The 16,148-nt window shown below is 40.1% G+C and overlaps 1 protein-coding gene and 1 long non-coding RNA gene across 2 annotated transcripts in view; one reads left to right on the top strand and one right to left on the bottom strand.

Annotated features, from left to right (window-relative positions):
- Positions 1-2,064: 2,064 nt before the first annotated feature.
- Positions 2,065-16,148, bottom strand: part of LOC145452878 (uncharacterized) — a 193,675-nt gene continuing 179,591 nt past the window's right edge. Inside the window, exon 2 of the long non-coding RNA XR_013919573.1 lies at positions 2,065-3,354. This is a non-coding gene — a long non-coding RNA (uncharacterized LOC145452878). The remainder of the gene's footprint in view (positions 3,355-16,148) is intronic.
- On the top strand, positions 12,014-15,239 carry LOC145452873 (ras-related protein Rab-8A-like). The gene has a single exon (XM_080331011.1). It carries the CDS (start codon positions 14,013-14,015, stop codon positions 14,637-14,639), a length of 627 nt encoding a protein of 208 aa, XP_080187137.1. The 5' UTR covers positions 12,014-14,012; the 3' UTR covers positions 14,640-15,239.

Genomic DNA, 16,148 nt, shown 5'->3' with positions numbered 1-16,148 from the left:
ATTCGAGTCGAGTAGTCAAAGACGATTTTTTCTAATACTGAAATTATACGCTCCTCGCAACTGAAAGTTAATTTACTAACGAGAATTATAGTTTTGATAGCATTTTCCACTGAGGAATCCTTGAAACCTTGATTGGCCATGTCGCAGCATACGAGACATAATACAAAACTAGGAACGTTACTGGAATATCACATTTCCGTAGTCATGATCAACCCACAACATTGTCAAGAAATGCAATGAAATCGGTATGGTCTGAAAAATACCAAAGTATCTCTAATGTGATGAATAACATGCGTTATATTCTTTGTGGTGGCATTATCGAACGTAAATCGAATTTTAACATTCGATAGTAGCATGCAAGTTACATATTTGAAATTTAACATAGTACATGCTGTTGTGATGTCATAATGAGTGATACTAGAATACTAGACTCGAGGCATAATAAGTGATTCAAAATCGAATCACTCAGGTAGGCTACTTGATATTGCCCAGCCCTACTAATTAGCAATTTTAACCAACATTTTTGGATTCAGCATCCAATAATATATATACGTCAATTGTGTTACCGGTTCGTCGATTATATCGATCGATATCAAGTATTTGAAAGAAATATAGGTATCGGCCATTGGAGATCAAAAATTATCGGCAATTTTCGTGACGTCACAAGCAGCGGGGAGTAAGAGAACTACAATCTGCAACTGCTAGACTGAGAATATATGCCAGTTCACAAGCTGCAGTGTTCAAATTAGCCATCATTGGTACAAGTATAGTCGTAAATCTCTACACATAAAAGTGCCGATTTCAAAGTAAGTGATAAAGAATATACTCCGGGTGTAGTTTAGCATGAAACATGAAAAGTGTTAAATTATAGAATGTAAACATGGAATGGCAACGACCGATTTTGCAGGTTCGATCCGCTTTGCTGAGGCTGTATTTCACAATTGTTTTGCGTAAGCGACTGTAGGATTCCTGGCAATCCAAAAGGTATCTGCCAGAGCGCAGAATTCACTGACTCTGGTGTCGATCGAAAGCTACGGTTACATTGATTCCAAAAATATAAATTGCAATATGGTCAGGCTCTAGACTTGAAAGAAAATTCACCATGAACATCTGAAATGTGCATTGTTCAGAACAATCAGATAATCACAAAACAATGACCATAACAATGACCCGTTGCGGCTCTCCGATTGTTCGGACAATGCCAATATTTCAGACTTGGAGGGGAATCCAAGTGGATCAGTGCCTGATCACAGTAGCTTTCGATCAACACCTGATTCAGTAAATTCTGCACTCTGGAAGATAACTTTTGGATTGCCAGAAATCTTACAGTCGCTTACGCAAAACAATTCTCAAATACAGCCTCAGTGAAGCGGAACGAAGCTGCAAAATCGGTCGTTGCCATTCCATGTTTACATTCTATAGTTAAATACTCGAAGTACGGTAGTCAAAAACCACAATGATTCGAGTATTTAGTGCAAGTATGTAGGCCTACTCCGATAAGTAAAAAATTCAGTATTCTGAGACTAGTTGTGCATAACAAGTGAATAATATCAAGTAGAAGTATTGTAAAACTGCAACCACTCAAGTATTTAGTTCAAGTAGGCAAAGACTATTTGATTACTCCGAAAAAGGCTGTGAAGTTTTGGAAATGGGCCATGCGCCTCAAGCTAGATACTATATCTTTTGTACATCATTCTAAGATATCTGAGTTATCGGTGAAGGTGCTAGTTATCGGTAGCAGAGGTCTAATCTCTAGGTCACGGTCTCATCTCCCATCGCTTCTTCTACCTACTCACAGTATTACTTACACCAATGTTATTACTCTGCTCCCATAAGAAGCAGCACGTAAACGGTAAGACCTTTTTTTGTTGGGCTTCTTAGATAGTGGTCGGATATCGAACAATATTCACCATGATCACCAATAAATGATTTCCATGAACACATGAAAATTTATTAATGTCAAAATAAATGTTTCAATTTAGGATTAGCGAAGTTAGGGGTGGAAGGCGAGGGTTAGGGTTGATGATGGGGGACATTAGGGTTGGGGTGACGTTACTAGGGCTAGAGGTGGGTTTGGGAGGTCGGGGTTAGGATATCCTAAGATTAGGGTTGGGAATATCGTAAGATGAGGGTTGGGAGGGGATATTAGGGTTAAGGGAATTAGAGTTGAGGATATTACGGTTGGGGTGAGGGTCATTAGGGTTGGAAGTGGGTTAGTGAGAGGCTTACGGCGAGGGTACCCTTAGATTAGGACTTGGGTAAGCAATACGATACTCCGAATCCTAATCTTGGCATAACCTAACCCACCTCCTAATCTAATATCAGTCACCACCTACCCGAATCTTACAATACCTTAACCCCAACCCAACCCTAACCCACCTCCAACCTTATTATTACCATACCCTAACCCTGGAATCCGTTAGCCCAACCCTAACATCCCTAATCCCAATCGACCCAACGCAGAAAATAATTTATTTTGACGTTTATAAATTGTGGCGTATTCACGAGAAACATTTACTGGTCATCATGGTGAACATTGTTCGATGTCTGACAAGCAGTGTTGGGATGACTCAAGTCATTACTTGACTCGAGTCAACATTTTCATAAGGCTCGACTTGACTCGAGTCACTTTGGAAAAATGACTTGACCCAACTCGGAGCTTCAGAAATGTGCATTGACTTGTGACTCGGAGCTAAATTTACGAGTCAATTTCAAGTCATCATGTAAACGGCGTCGATTAAATCACTGTATGCTGTGCATGTTTGGATTGCTCGAGATACGCCGGTGTCACTTGTGAGAGCAACCAGTGTAACGACAGATCCTTCATTGTTACATCACAAATAAATTGACCGCAAACGAAACGATTGCAGCTTTCGTTGTCGTAGTAGAAGTACATTAATATGATAGAAATTTGTCTGTGTTTCTTAGACGGTTCAATGCTTATGTTGCGCAGTGCTCACCTTTACCAACCATCTTGTATGATTCAAATCGAACAAATATAGTTTGAGCGTTTATATTGTCACGGATGGATAGTGTAGGCTATCGTACCATATTATTTTGTTCAACTTCTCGAGGCTTCGTATTCGGTCCTATATTTTGGCTGATAATAACTGACTGTAGCATTTAGCTGTGCAGGTACTCGTTCATTTTATTTGCAGTTCTACGTGTGTGTGAGCGATACAACGTCTTTTTGCATATATATTCAATTTTATATTCGTTACTTGGTTCAAGATAAATGGCTAATAAATTTGTCTTCCACATAGCTAGCATATAATAACTTTGAATCATCACTTATACTTAGAAAATCCAATTTGACTTGAATTGTAAGTTTACTCGTGCCTTGACTTGGGTCACCTCCAAAAACGAGTGACTTGACTTGACTCGAGTCAAAATAGGCAATGACTCGTGACTTGAAGCTAGTGACTTGATCCCAACACTATACTGACCAGTATCGAAGAAGAGTCGCAATTTTTTTCTCAATCCTACAATTCAATAGCTATAGTTTAGGCCGATACCATGCTATCCGATATTCGGCGTATGCTGCATATAAAAAATTTACAACAAATGCATGGCATACCCAGCGTCCAGCGCCAGGCTATATATGCGGACATCCAACCAAAATATCCCTAACCCCCATACCTAATGTCCTAAACCTACCCCTAATAGACTATTAGTAATAGTTGAAACATTTCTAACTCCAATCCCTAATTCGTCAAGTGCCCAGGTCACTGGTAATCACAGCGATTTATGCGTCGTAAAATGCTATAGACAGTAACGGAAGATCACGGTTCGACTGCGCCAATACGCTGGATGGCGTCATTAATTCTACCCGACAACACGCTTATTTCTGAAATCGCACTGACTAACCGTTGACTACTGACTGAGTTTAATTGAAGAGTATATTCATATTGAAATGAACCCGAATATTTTCGGCTGACACTCGTCAGGGGTGATCGTCAGCAACTAGTAGAGAATTCGAAAGAACAGCGTATATCAACAATCGTAACACAAAATATGACGTCACCAGCACGAAATGTCGGATACGAGAGCGTTCAATGTACTATTTTTAGATGACACACGAACTCTTTTTGTTGACACAGCCTTGGCTGGTGTATTTTGATAAAAGTCGACTCCAAGGCACACAAATGAAAGTGTGAGCGACCCTTTCCCAGTATGCGAAATCTGTCGTCTCGATAATTTTTCGCACAGGCGGGATTATCCAACAAGTGTTTGCCAATTGCAGAATTTATGGCCTTTGATTGTTCCGCATCAATCTTGAGCGGGTGAGTTAAGGGTGAGCAGTGTTGCCAATTTAGCGATTTTCGCGCTAGATCTAGCGATTTTTCATCCGGTTTAGCGCCAAAAAATATGGATCTAGCGCCTAGCGATAAATCTAGCGATTTTTGAAAAAGTATTTAGCGATTATTTAGCGCTTTTTTACCGAAAATAACCACTAAAGATCAGTTCTGGCTGACGACTGCATTGGCTATACCGGTCACCAGAGTGCGGACTCCGATGATATTACTACCTACAGATAGATAGTAGTAGATACGCAACTCCTGACGGATACGCATGGGCAAACAGTGTCTCTTCTTACTGAGTAATCTAAAAGTAGCATAGTTGGCAGTGCTACATCTGGCGACCTGAACGCTGAAATTTAATACAATTGGCCAATGGCCATGATCGAAAGCTAGTGTCGCAGTGATTTCGAAAATACAAAATAAAATCTCGACCGGACAATGGAACCATGCACCCCGAAGCAGCCCTCAAAGTCTGAAAACCGGCATTATTGCTCCAACAATGGCGCCGCCGCAACACAATGAACATAACCAATGACCAATTTCGTCCAGCGATTGTTCTTATCAATGCCGATTTCCAAACTTTGGGGGCTGTTTTGAGGTCGCTCCAATGTCTGGTCATTCGTTTAAGACCAGATTAATTACATTTCATACACCGGGTTGGTCCTCGGATTATTTTCTTAAGGTCTCTACTTATAGTGGCAAACAAACCCGTTTCAATGTCGTGTTGTGTCGGGTCAAGTCGCATGTCGTGTACACGTGTGTCAAGTCGCATGTCGTGTTCAAGTAGGCCAACTCCAACACAGTTTGGAGAAGAAGTCAAGCGCATAACCACGGTACAATGCATCACGTATTCACGGACGCATCGAGTAAGGCACGCTGATATAGTGAGCGGTTATGCCTGCAAACCTGGTCAGTGGTCACGTATAGCGATCGTTGCGCAAAGCGATCTGCTTTATCGAAATGCACTGCCGTTTTGTCTCGCTTAGATATGACTATTACGTATTATGAACTAGAAATATGATAAGTGACTTTGGCCCCAGACGAGTAAAATATAGCTGAGAAGAATACATCGATATAATGGTTCAATTTAACACCTTTAGCACCTTTTGCAGATTTAGCGCTATTTTTTAGCGCTTTTTTCTTAATATTTAGCGCCATCTAGCGATTTTTGACACCAGTTTTAGCGATTTTCTTCCATCCGGAGTTGGCAACACTGAGGGTGAGCTTTTCACCGAGCGTGTTCTAATGAATCTAGGGACATGCTGATTTATGCGTTCCTGCAAGCGCTTTGACGTTCTTCCCACGTAGCCACAATCACAGTGACACTTGAATTCGTTAACTACATTGCTTGGCTGAAGTGCGGGTAGCACGTCTTTACGTGTTGCAGGGAGCAGTTGCGTTGTCGTGACTCGACTTGACTCGAGTCAAAACTATAAAAGTGAGATTGACTTGTGACTCGAGCCTTGTGACTTGGTTACATCGCATAGGCCAGGATGGTTGTCTGATTTCAAAGATCACTCCAATAAGTTGTTGCAATCATATATATGGGAAACTCCAGTGAGTTCTGCGTTTGAGCGCGTCGCGAATCATGCTTCACCGGCGTTATCGTGACGATGTAAACAAGAGGTTTCGTCAGCAATCTTTCTCTGGGAGCTAGCGTTGCCGTAGTGAAAAGTATCTGTCATGACCTCTGTTATAAGTGAAATGTGTGCGTACTATAGAATGTGAACATGGAATGGCAACGACCGATTTGGCAACGACCGATTTGGCAGGCTCGTTCCGCTTCGCTGAGGCTGTATTTGAGAATTGTTTTGCGTAAGCGATTGTAGGATTTCTGGCAATCCAAAAGTTATTTTCCAAAGCGCAGAATTTACTGGATCTGGACTTGATCGAAAGCTACTGTCGCTCCGATTTCAAAAATACAAATTTAAATATGATCAGGCACTCCAAGTCGATTTAGGCAAGTTCTAAAACTGACTCTGCAGTTCAGTCTTCTGAAGTTGTGAAAGCGGAGAAAACCTACTTGAGGCCTTCACAAAAAGCATCACGTATTTGAAGTAGTAATATAGCTATTATTCCTTTGTTACCGATATTCATCTTGTGATTTGAATGCTCCTATAATTATACAATTGAATAAATCCTAATATTTTCGTTTGGTATTGGTCAGGTCGTCGGCAGCTTGTATACAGTATACAATTTACTAACAAATGTATACGAAGTCTGGTCTAACATAATTCTTCAAACTACTTGAGTACTTTTCAGGCCGTTTTTTTCTGCTTCAAGAAGTAGATTTAAATATCCAATTGACTATCCATCGTCTGCAAAATCTAGTCTTAACCTACTTTTTCAAACTACTTGAGTACAATTCGCCATGATGTGATGGTATGTAACATAGGGTTGCCATACTTCCGGAATTTCCGGACATGTCCGGAATTTCACTGTTTTTAATGCGTCCGGGAGGAATTTCCAAAATATGCCCAAATGTCCGGAATTTTGAAGGCTTGAAAAAAGCTCATACTTTTTTCATAAATGAACATAGAAAAGATTGATTTTGGGCAGATTTATGAAATTTTTCTTCGCGCTGCGCGCGATTTAGTATCTCATATCTTCGTTTGGATATCGGGACTACCACCCTCTCAAAAACTGCGATAAAAATATAAAATAGCAATAATTTACAGAAATAAGTCTATTTGTAATCGCAATTACAAGGTAACGGTATATTCATAGAGTCGGCTGAGGCCGTTTGGTTGCTTCATTCAAAGATAGTTTGCCTTTATTCTGGGGTTTACGAAGAGGTTGAACGTAATCAGCTTCTAAAATAGGCTGTGAGCATAAATCTGGGCAAATTTGCTGAACATTAATTAGTAATCAGCTGGGCAACGCCAAGTTGGAAATGGAGTGGCGACCATAAAAGGTTGGAAACCACCGGATGTGCGGTGTTTATGTAGCTCAGTGGTGCAGGCTGATAAATGATCCTATCGGTGTGACATGATCATGACGTACAATTACGCTACTTGCATTTTCGAAGTCATCATCCTCCGCCTCCAGCTCGACCGCTAACTCTGATCATGTGGGCGGAGAGAGGATCAAAATTATATAATAATATATGGAAGAACCAATATTATTTACTTAATTCCACAATACGCGATGGAGATAGCGTAGTGGTGAGGGCCCACTTGCCGGGCGGACCCTGTACGATTACCGCCGGAGGCTTATCTCCTCTTTCCCCGCCGTAAAAAGCCCAGAAAAAGATCCGACGACAGAAAGCACTCCCACGGAATAGAAAGTACTATAAAGGGCCGCGGCTTCATAAAATGTCAACATCGACAAGAACTGTGACGTCGGGCACTATAGGCCTATCTGTTCATTACAACGCATTGTGTCTTATCGCATTGTAGGCTACCTTGTGTGTATTGTTCAGATTTAAAAAAAACATCCCAACGATAAATTATTATCATTATCGATATTGATTATCGAAGAGGATTAGTTCTCCGCACTCTTCTGTAATTCATTCAAATCATTTACGACCAGATGCATATAGTAAGCCCCCAGAAGTTGCATCGATTACCGTACGGCGGGCCGATCAGTGTTTATTTGTGCGGGAGTGAAGTGAAAAAATGTGGCTTCGGCCGTGGTTACACGCAACTTACAACACACAGCCACATACGCCTGAACCGGATCGTGACCACCTCTAGACGATAGACAAAGCTTTGCTGGTGTGACGTCATATTGATCGAAATGTGCTCATAACTCATTCAAAATCCGCTAGTGGGCGCTAAAGAGCGTCCGGAATTTGGATCACGAAAATATGGTAATAGGCTTACCATATTTTGAAAATGTAAAAAGAGGACACTTTTTCAGAAATTCCAGACTTGCAAATCCGAAGAAGAATTCTCAAAAACCGGTGAATTTTTCCCACTTTGCGATCGGTTGACTAAAAAAAGGTCATCTTTTCCTTGTAGTCCTAAAAAAAAGGTCATCTTTTCCTTGTAGACTTCCTTGTAGTCATCTGAATTCTCATTTTATTAATAAAATGACATATCTATTATTGTACCAAAAATATTGAATCGTGACATAATTTAGATGAAACAATTCTGTGTTTCAAAATGAGTCCAATCTGAAATGCAGTCACACTTGATGCCACAATCGACTTGGTGTGTGTCTCGTTTTATTCCACTCCAGTTTTGTTGCTTGATGGTGTGTAATTGAAATTGTTGAGAGCAATATATTCAATAATGAGATGAATAGTTGAAATTGGCAGCGGTGATATGTTGCATGAGTCGGACGAGTACGCCTTGATAGGTGCCTGCACAGCAGTGTTGCTCTGTAAAATAAACATATTATATATTTTGTGCAGGCTTGACGGATATCTTTTATGAAGCTGCAGAAAGAAAAGTCGATGACTAAAACGCAAGAAAATCAAATTTCTGGAAAAGCAGAAGCACAAAACAGGAAACCTGTCCAGGAAAATAACAAATTGATGGACAATTATTGCTAGTGTAGTGAGGTTCTCAGAGGAGCATGATAATGTCAAAAGATGCGGATAAGTTGAAATTTTATGCTAGACTACATTAACTTATTTCTGAATTGCCCGACTTATCCTGCTGATGTCAAATTTGTAGTATTGCTGTAAGCATAGTATTAAACCATTGGGTCAGCCGTATGTAACTGCTTCATTAAATTTTGACTTGGCCATGTAGATATGTGGTTCTTAAAAATGCACAATTTGCATTCATTCATGATTTCTCAAAACTAGAATGATTATTGACCGTCAATAAATCACATACAACATTGAAAGGATTGATGGATTGTGGTGCACTTACTTTTGCGCAGGAACTATTCACAGGGAGCTTTCCGGTTCAAAATGTTAGTGAAATATGTGGATTCGACAACAAATGTAAGAAATGATGGAGTTCAGCTATGGTGAACCAGGAAATGCTATCATGGCAGAAAAGAGATGCACAATTGAGTCTGAAATCAAGAAATTGAATCTAGATTTAAATATTCCTGCACACGATTTGGCACACCGTCAAATCCCTGAGCAAGACTGTCCCACAACAAGAAATATGGCTAGACAACGTATTCATATTGAACAGCTGATCGGAAGAATCAAGGAGTATAAAATTTTGTCTGGTGTCATACTATGCAGCATTGTGTAGCAACTAACCAAAAATGGACTAATTACTTAATCTAATTCAAGATTGAAAATTAAAAATGAATGACGCAACATATTCGGCAATTGTGCAAATTCAGTTCAATTGTGAATATCGTAATGCCTAATAGCATGCTACGGATCGTTATTGCGCGGTGCCATGGTCAGTGTGCAGGCCAGGGGTGTCAAACATACCGCCCGCGGGCCGCATCCGGCCCACGAAGCAATTCCGAGTAGATTGAAAAATGCGTGTATTAAAACCACCCGACAGCGGTGTAGTGGTTTCTTGTCACCATTATAGGAGCACGTCGCTGACATTGACACCCAATTGCAAAATCGTGCATGTTGAGTTCAGAGTTATGTGGAAAAATTGACCAAAATCTAGTTATTCACACAAGCGAAAACGCCAATGTGAAACTGTTATATGCAGGTTACATGGAGAATATAATAATTACACAGAAATATAATTCAAATATCTGTGGTCGCACTGCTGCATCACATTTGACTCAAAAGGTCTCTGGCTCGAGAGAAACCCGGATCGTAATAACATAATAATATGAAGCAAATTCGAACTCTCGCGATTACAGTTAAATATTTTCGATTTCCCACAACGCATACCCAGGGTTGATGCCATAGTATACGACTAAAACAAAGGGAGCATAGAAATATGACGACTTACATTATTCTTAGAGTCACTGTTTTGTCGGTTTATAACTTGATTCTGCCGTCCAATTATCTTACTATTGCCAGTCCCATCGTTTGCGAATAAAGGTGCAGCAAGAATAGCATCCCTATGATCCGACATATAATGTAATATAGCCTACTATTGTGTATACAGGCTTGATAATAAAGTATTCAAATGATAAACAAGGGCATGAATTTTGAGGTAATATTTTGGAATCATTTGACTATAGTGCGGCCCGCGAGCGAACTGGAGCTTTGAATCCGGCCCGCGACGTCAGTTGGGTTTGACACCCCTGGTGTAGGCCTACCAACAGAGCATGTCTATTCATACTATATTCCAGTGGTGTGCCTTGAAGCTCATTTAGATGCCCAATTTGTTGAATGAACAATTCTTCAGGTGAAAATGTTCTAGGATTATTTGTGTTCGGTGGAATGTTATAAAACTGAAGACACCAGATACACCAAAATCTATACCTTGAGGCAGGAGTTGATCGGTTGCGACTACGGTCGAGAGATTGCTTGTCAATCACGATCGAGCTCGCTGATGCAAATCACAATGTAGTCCTTGTAGCTTCAGGTGATGGATTGTCTTAATCAATGCATATGCATGAGAGCATATATTAGTACCTAATGTGAAAATAAATCATGGTTACAATATCTATTGCAGGAGTATCTGAAAAAATGTCTTTTTGCTTACTTACCCTGTCTTACAAGTGCAAGACTAATCAATAATGGATTTTCTGAGAACGTGTATTTCCATTGAGTGTGGTATCTCACTTTTCCGCAAGTTGCGATAACATCGGCTGTTCACTAGAATATTGCCTCCACAAAGAGTGGATTGTCTCCTCAATCTTTATCCCTAATCGTGTACATAGCGCTCCATCCATGAAATACTTCGTAGCTTTCTCCGCGGTATTAGAAGAAGATGCTGTTCCACACAAATCCAGAAATTCGATAGAATCTCCATATCTTTAAAGTTTCATGATCAATACACCAAAATTGTGATGTGTGGCAGCAGCTATATTTTATAGCATATGTTTCTGAACATGAGACATGCTTGAAACTTTTGCTCGAGACCTGGAGCCTACGAAATCGTCAAAATATGCATTACCACAATCCTATAGTATAGTATTCAATAATCGTCGCTTAATCCGAAAAGTTGTCAAAAATCCATGCATTTGGACACAGCACGCTGATGCGTACTTGCCACCATTCATGTTCATCCTAGATTAAAAGCTGCAACTACATACTAGCTCTACGCTATTACTATTCATTAAGGCCAGTCATCCCCAATTCAACGTAATTTTGCTTAAAACCTTCATTTTTCAACCTTTTTCCATAAGAGCTCATAGTAAGCTTGCCCGGCCTTGGTCTTTGTTTACATCCTGCTGCAACCTGATTGGTTCGTGTCAAAGGTCACGTAAGTGTCTATTATCACTTATTCTTTGAAAATTACCATATCGCAGGTACGGCCAGATTTCCTGATCAGGCCAAAAATGATTCCAATAACGGATATAGACTCAGCACTCTCTTGGTGATGATGAGGTACCATAGCAATTTACAACGTTGCTACGTTGTAAATTGCTATGGAGGTACTCTGCTCGATCAGACAAAAAATGTTCGTATCAAATTTATCATTGCTGTTATTTTCTTGTCGTCTTGATAAGCTTCCCAGCTCACGAATTTCGTGGCTTCGGACGTTGCTGTTTCTGCGACATAAGAATATCTCCAGTTTTGCAGTAGAGGTAGTTAGTTATCTATAGATCGACAGACGGCTGTACTCCAATTTGCGCCCTCCAGTGTCCAATGTTTACATAGATCAGTGGGTGTATCGTATTTTTCAGTAGTTTTGCTTATGGTTTGTGGCTTGCGATCGATTATGTCATCGCGAAGTGATTGTTCGCTGATTTTGATTTAGTTTGTTAGAATGAAGGATCAATTTGTATTCCGCGTTAGATATTGCTAAGATAAATAATAGATGTCAACTAAACCTTCTTGTCAAGTATATCCACGGACCACGCCGATGTTGCTCGTGAATTCGTCCTTGACTTACCGTAATTTTATGAATGTTAAACTGCTGTCTGCTGGTGCTGCAGGAAAATCGCTCATAGGAATAGGTTCAACGATAGCAGGGCTCTTCAACCGGGTGTTTCGTACGCCCTGGGCCTAGGGTGTACCAAAGTTAACATAATTCAACAATAATTATGCGACCCTCAACACAATTGAATTAGCGCCTGTTGGCGACCGACGACCGTCAACATGCAATTTTTATTGCATATTGGCTCCCAAAACTTTTAAAGAATTAAACTTGGAAATTTCATTCACACTTAGCGCGATTCAGGGTGACCAGGATTTTTCGTCTTTAATATAATGAATAGTGCAATACGAGTCCCACCGTGCAGTGCAAGTGATTCGCGAAGGAAAATGATAAACACCATAAAGAAATACCAAGTTAGAATGGTGTACGTCTCACGAATTGAGGTTTTTCTTGTACATTTGGCCGATTCCGATATAACATATATTTCGATTATATGCCTACAACTACAATCCTGTCGAAAGTTCAAAAATAACAACTTGCAACAAAGTGATTAATAAAAACTGGAAAATCTATCATCATTCATTTTGTGCGAAAAATTTTCAAAGACATCCCCTCCGTCAACTCTATCGTTTAATCTGATCACTTGTGCTAAGAATAAATAAATATTTAGGAGTTATACATGAAAAGCCCAATATCGTCAATGAAATACATTCTCCAGAATAAAAAATTTGCGAAAAGGGAATCCAGATAGCTTTTCCTGACATTTATACTCGCGATTTTAGTGCATAGATAATAAGCCTGTGAGGGTGTTCTGCTGCTACGATTGTAAACTTTTATACACAAGGTATATGTCAAAACTCAGTGATGGCACAGAACCCCACAAGTCCCGCCGCGGTGCGATGTTTCCCAGTAGCCAATTTAACATGAGCAAGAGCATATGACGTCCAGATTGACCATGGCGAGTCTCTGCTGGAATGCGACCATATGCTATAGCATAAATGAAATCAAAGCACGGCTGTGAATAACATGGAGGTTGAACACCCCGGATTAGGCTTGATCTTGATTGAGCACTGATCTATAGTACCCGTAGTTTAGAGGCACTCAAAACTAGGAAGGCTAGTGTCCGTAGTTTCATATCGGCAAAGAAATGTATGTAGGCTATACCGGCCCCAGCGCCCCACTGGAATCTCGGTACATTTTGCCTAATATAACATGTGAGCAGCGATGATTTTTCAAGTTGAGGTAATTTAATAAAAAATCACTAAATAATAAAACATATAGTGTGAGCAGTGAGCACAGCAGCAGATTTTGTGTTGGAATTATAGAAGTTAGGGAACTGGCCCAGATGGAATCGTTGTCTCGTGCTCTTCTCATGCAAGTCCTTGTGAGCGCCTGACTTTACCTTACAGAATTATCACTACTCACCTTTCATACTCGGCAAAATGCGCCGTAAGTTTGAATAGACATGCTTAGAATGAGAAAAATGATTACCGACTTACCGGTATATTATGAATCCCACTGCCTTCGACATTACCCAGGAGTTTCATAGAAGTGTGAATTTAACCGGACTTGTGCCCGATACTGAGCAGTAAACACTATGACTCGGACACGACCCGTTGCTCCCTGACTTGGACTCGGTTGTAAATTGAAAATTACTCGACTTGACTTGGTCAAAACTGTGAAAGTCAAATTCACATGCGACTCACAACCTTGTGACTTGCTTACAACCCTGGTAGTAACATTGCAGTACTTGGATTTATGGGGCCACTACTACTATACCTTCCCGAGTATCAAGGAGAAATATATCAAACAATATTTTTATATATTTACCAGCATCATGAGTGGCAAGACTTATGATTACCTTTTCAAGCTACTGCTTATCGGCGACAGCGGTGTTGGCAAGACGTGTGTTCTGTTTCGATTTTCCGAGGATCAGTTCAACTCCACGTTCATATCGACCATCGGCATAGATTTCAAAATACGTACCATCGAGTTGGATGACAAAAAGATCAAATTACAAATATGGGATACTGCTGGACAGGAGAGATTTCGCACTATCACAACTGCCTATTATAGGGGAGCTATGGGGATAATGCTTGTGTATGATATCACAAACCAGAAGTCATTTGAAAACATCAAGAACTGGATAAGAAACATAGAAGAGCATGCTTCGGCCGATGTGGAAAAGATGGTGTTGGGCAACAAATGTGACATGAATGACAAAAGAGTGGTATCCAAAGAGAGCGGTGAAACTCTGGCGGTTGAATACGGAATCAAGTTCATGGAAACTAGTGCCAAAGCTAGCATTAATGTCGATGAAGCGTTTTTTAACATAGCGCGGGATATCAAGAGAAAAATGGACAGCAAAGTGGACTCTAATACAAAATCAAAAGGCAGCGTTGTGGTTACTGAGTCTACAAAACCCCGACAAGGCTTTCTTGATAAATGGTGCAGTATTCTCTAAGCCGATGCTACATCTCTAAATGCGATTGTCGCCTTAATTGAAGTGTTTTGCATCATAGTCGGCTTGCAGTGTAGTATGTATATTTTTACTATCGAACCACAAAATATCCATTTGCAAATCACCGTTTTGCTCATGGCCACTCACGAGATTGATATAGACCTAGTATTCCCACCAACAAGTGATTGTTCGAAACTACCTAACATTGCACACAGATATGAAGCAATTGCAGTGACCCATGCGATGGACGATTTCTGTAGCATTCTTTATGTTGGTTGATATTCTATCTCTGAGTAACATTGTTCGGGAGGGTTCTGACCCTCGTCTATTTGTGCAATTCTTATCGTATTATCATTCTCATGCATGTTATGTTTATAATTTCGCAACTTTTAAGTATGTATTTCTGCCATCCCTCTGCCTTCTTTACCGTGATGCAACATAATCTATCTCAGCATCAAATGGAGTTTTCTATTCGGTATGCCACATCAGGCCGCATAACCAGCTGGGTCTAGTGAGCTGCATTGCATGTGGGACTTGAATACTTTTTATGAGTGATACCTGTCATGCAACGACTACTGCAAAAAATATATGTTTTCCTCTATGTGGTTTAAGGCGTTTTTGTCTAATTGAATTCTTTTTCACAAGACAGCTGAGATTATTATAGATACAATCCTGTGAGTAATGCTTGCACTCGCACCCATTTTTATCAACCTCATGCCATGTAAATACAACTACAAAACTCCTAAGAGCTATTGTAATGAATGCTAAATTAGTTCCACCTTGGAGTGGTAGAGTCGTTAACGAATATACAGGCCCATGACATGATGCTGTTTCTAAATGGATAAATATAGAGGGCCCTTGAATGAAACCATATCCTATCTAAATATCAACTCGCCTATCGATACATTCACATTAGGGTCGTAAAAAATAACTTTTTTTTTTTTGGATTCGCTGATTAAACTGTTGGGTTGCCTAAAAAACGCTGTACACCAGATTTGGCTCGACTCCAACTTGGTAAATGTGGATGCACAGGAATTTTAAAATTTGAAATTTTTTAGATGTTGATCAAAATAGTGTGTGCAGGCTTTTGTTTGTCAATCGCTGAGGCCAGTGTCCAAAGTTGCAATGTGCTCTGCATCTTCGTGACTAGCACAAAGTCATTAATGGTGATGAAGCTAGGTGTAGTTATTATGTTTTACGCACGTCAGATTACTCGCTTGCATTTAGTCCAGTATTTCATGTCTGAGAAAATTGTATGATATTACATAGTCGATTCATATTCCATTGAATCATCAGTTTGTGACTGCAACCTGAGCTGAATCATGCCCGACATAATTTGGAGAGATAGCCAAAATTGGCCACGTATTCTACACTTTGGTATTTAGTTTAAGTAAAAAGTAGTCCTTGCATAGATTTTCATCAATCGTACGAATGAAATAGTCATTATTTTAGCCTGGCAATGTAGGTATTGTAGCCACTATTGAGCGTTCTGCGTTTATTACTCAGGAACAT

The sequence above is a fragment of the Botryllus schlosseri genome, chromosome 12 (assembly GCF_051294905.1).
Source record: "Botryllus schlosseri isolate E-star chromosome 12, Bs_hap1, whole genome shotgun sequence".
Taxonomy (NCBI): Eukaryota; Metazoa; Chordata; class Ascidiacea; order Stolidobranchia; family Styelidae; genus Botryllus; species Botryllus schlosseri.
The sequence above is the reverse complement of the archived record's forward strand: the minus strand, read 5'-3'. Positions and strand labels throughout refer to the sequence as shown.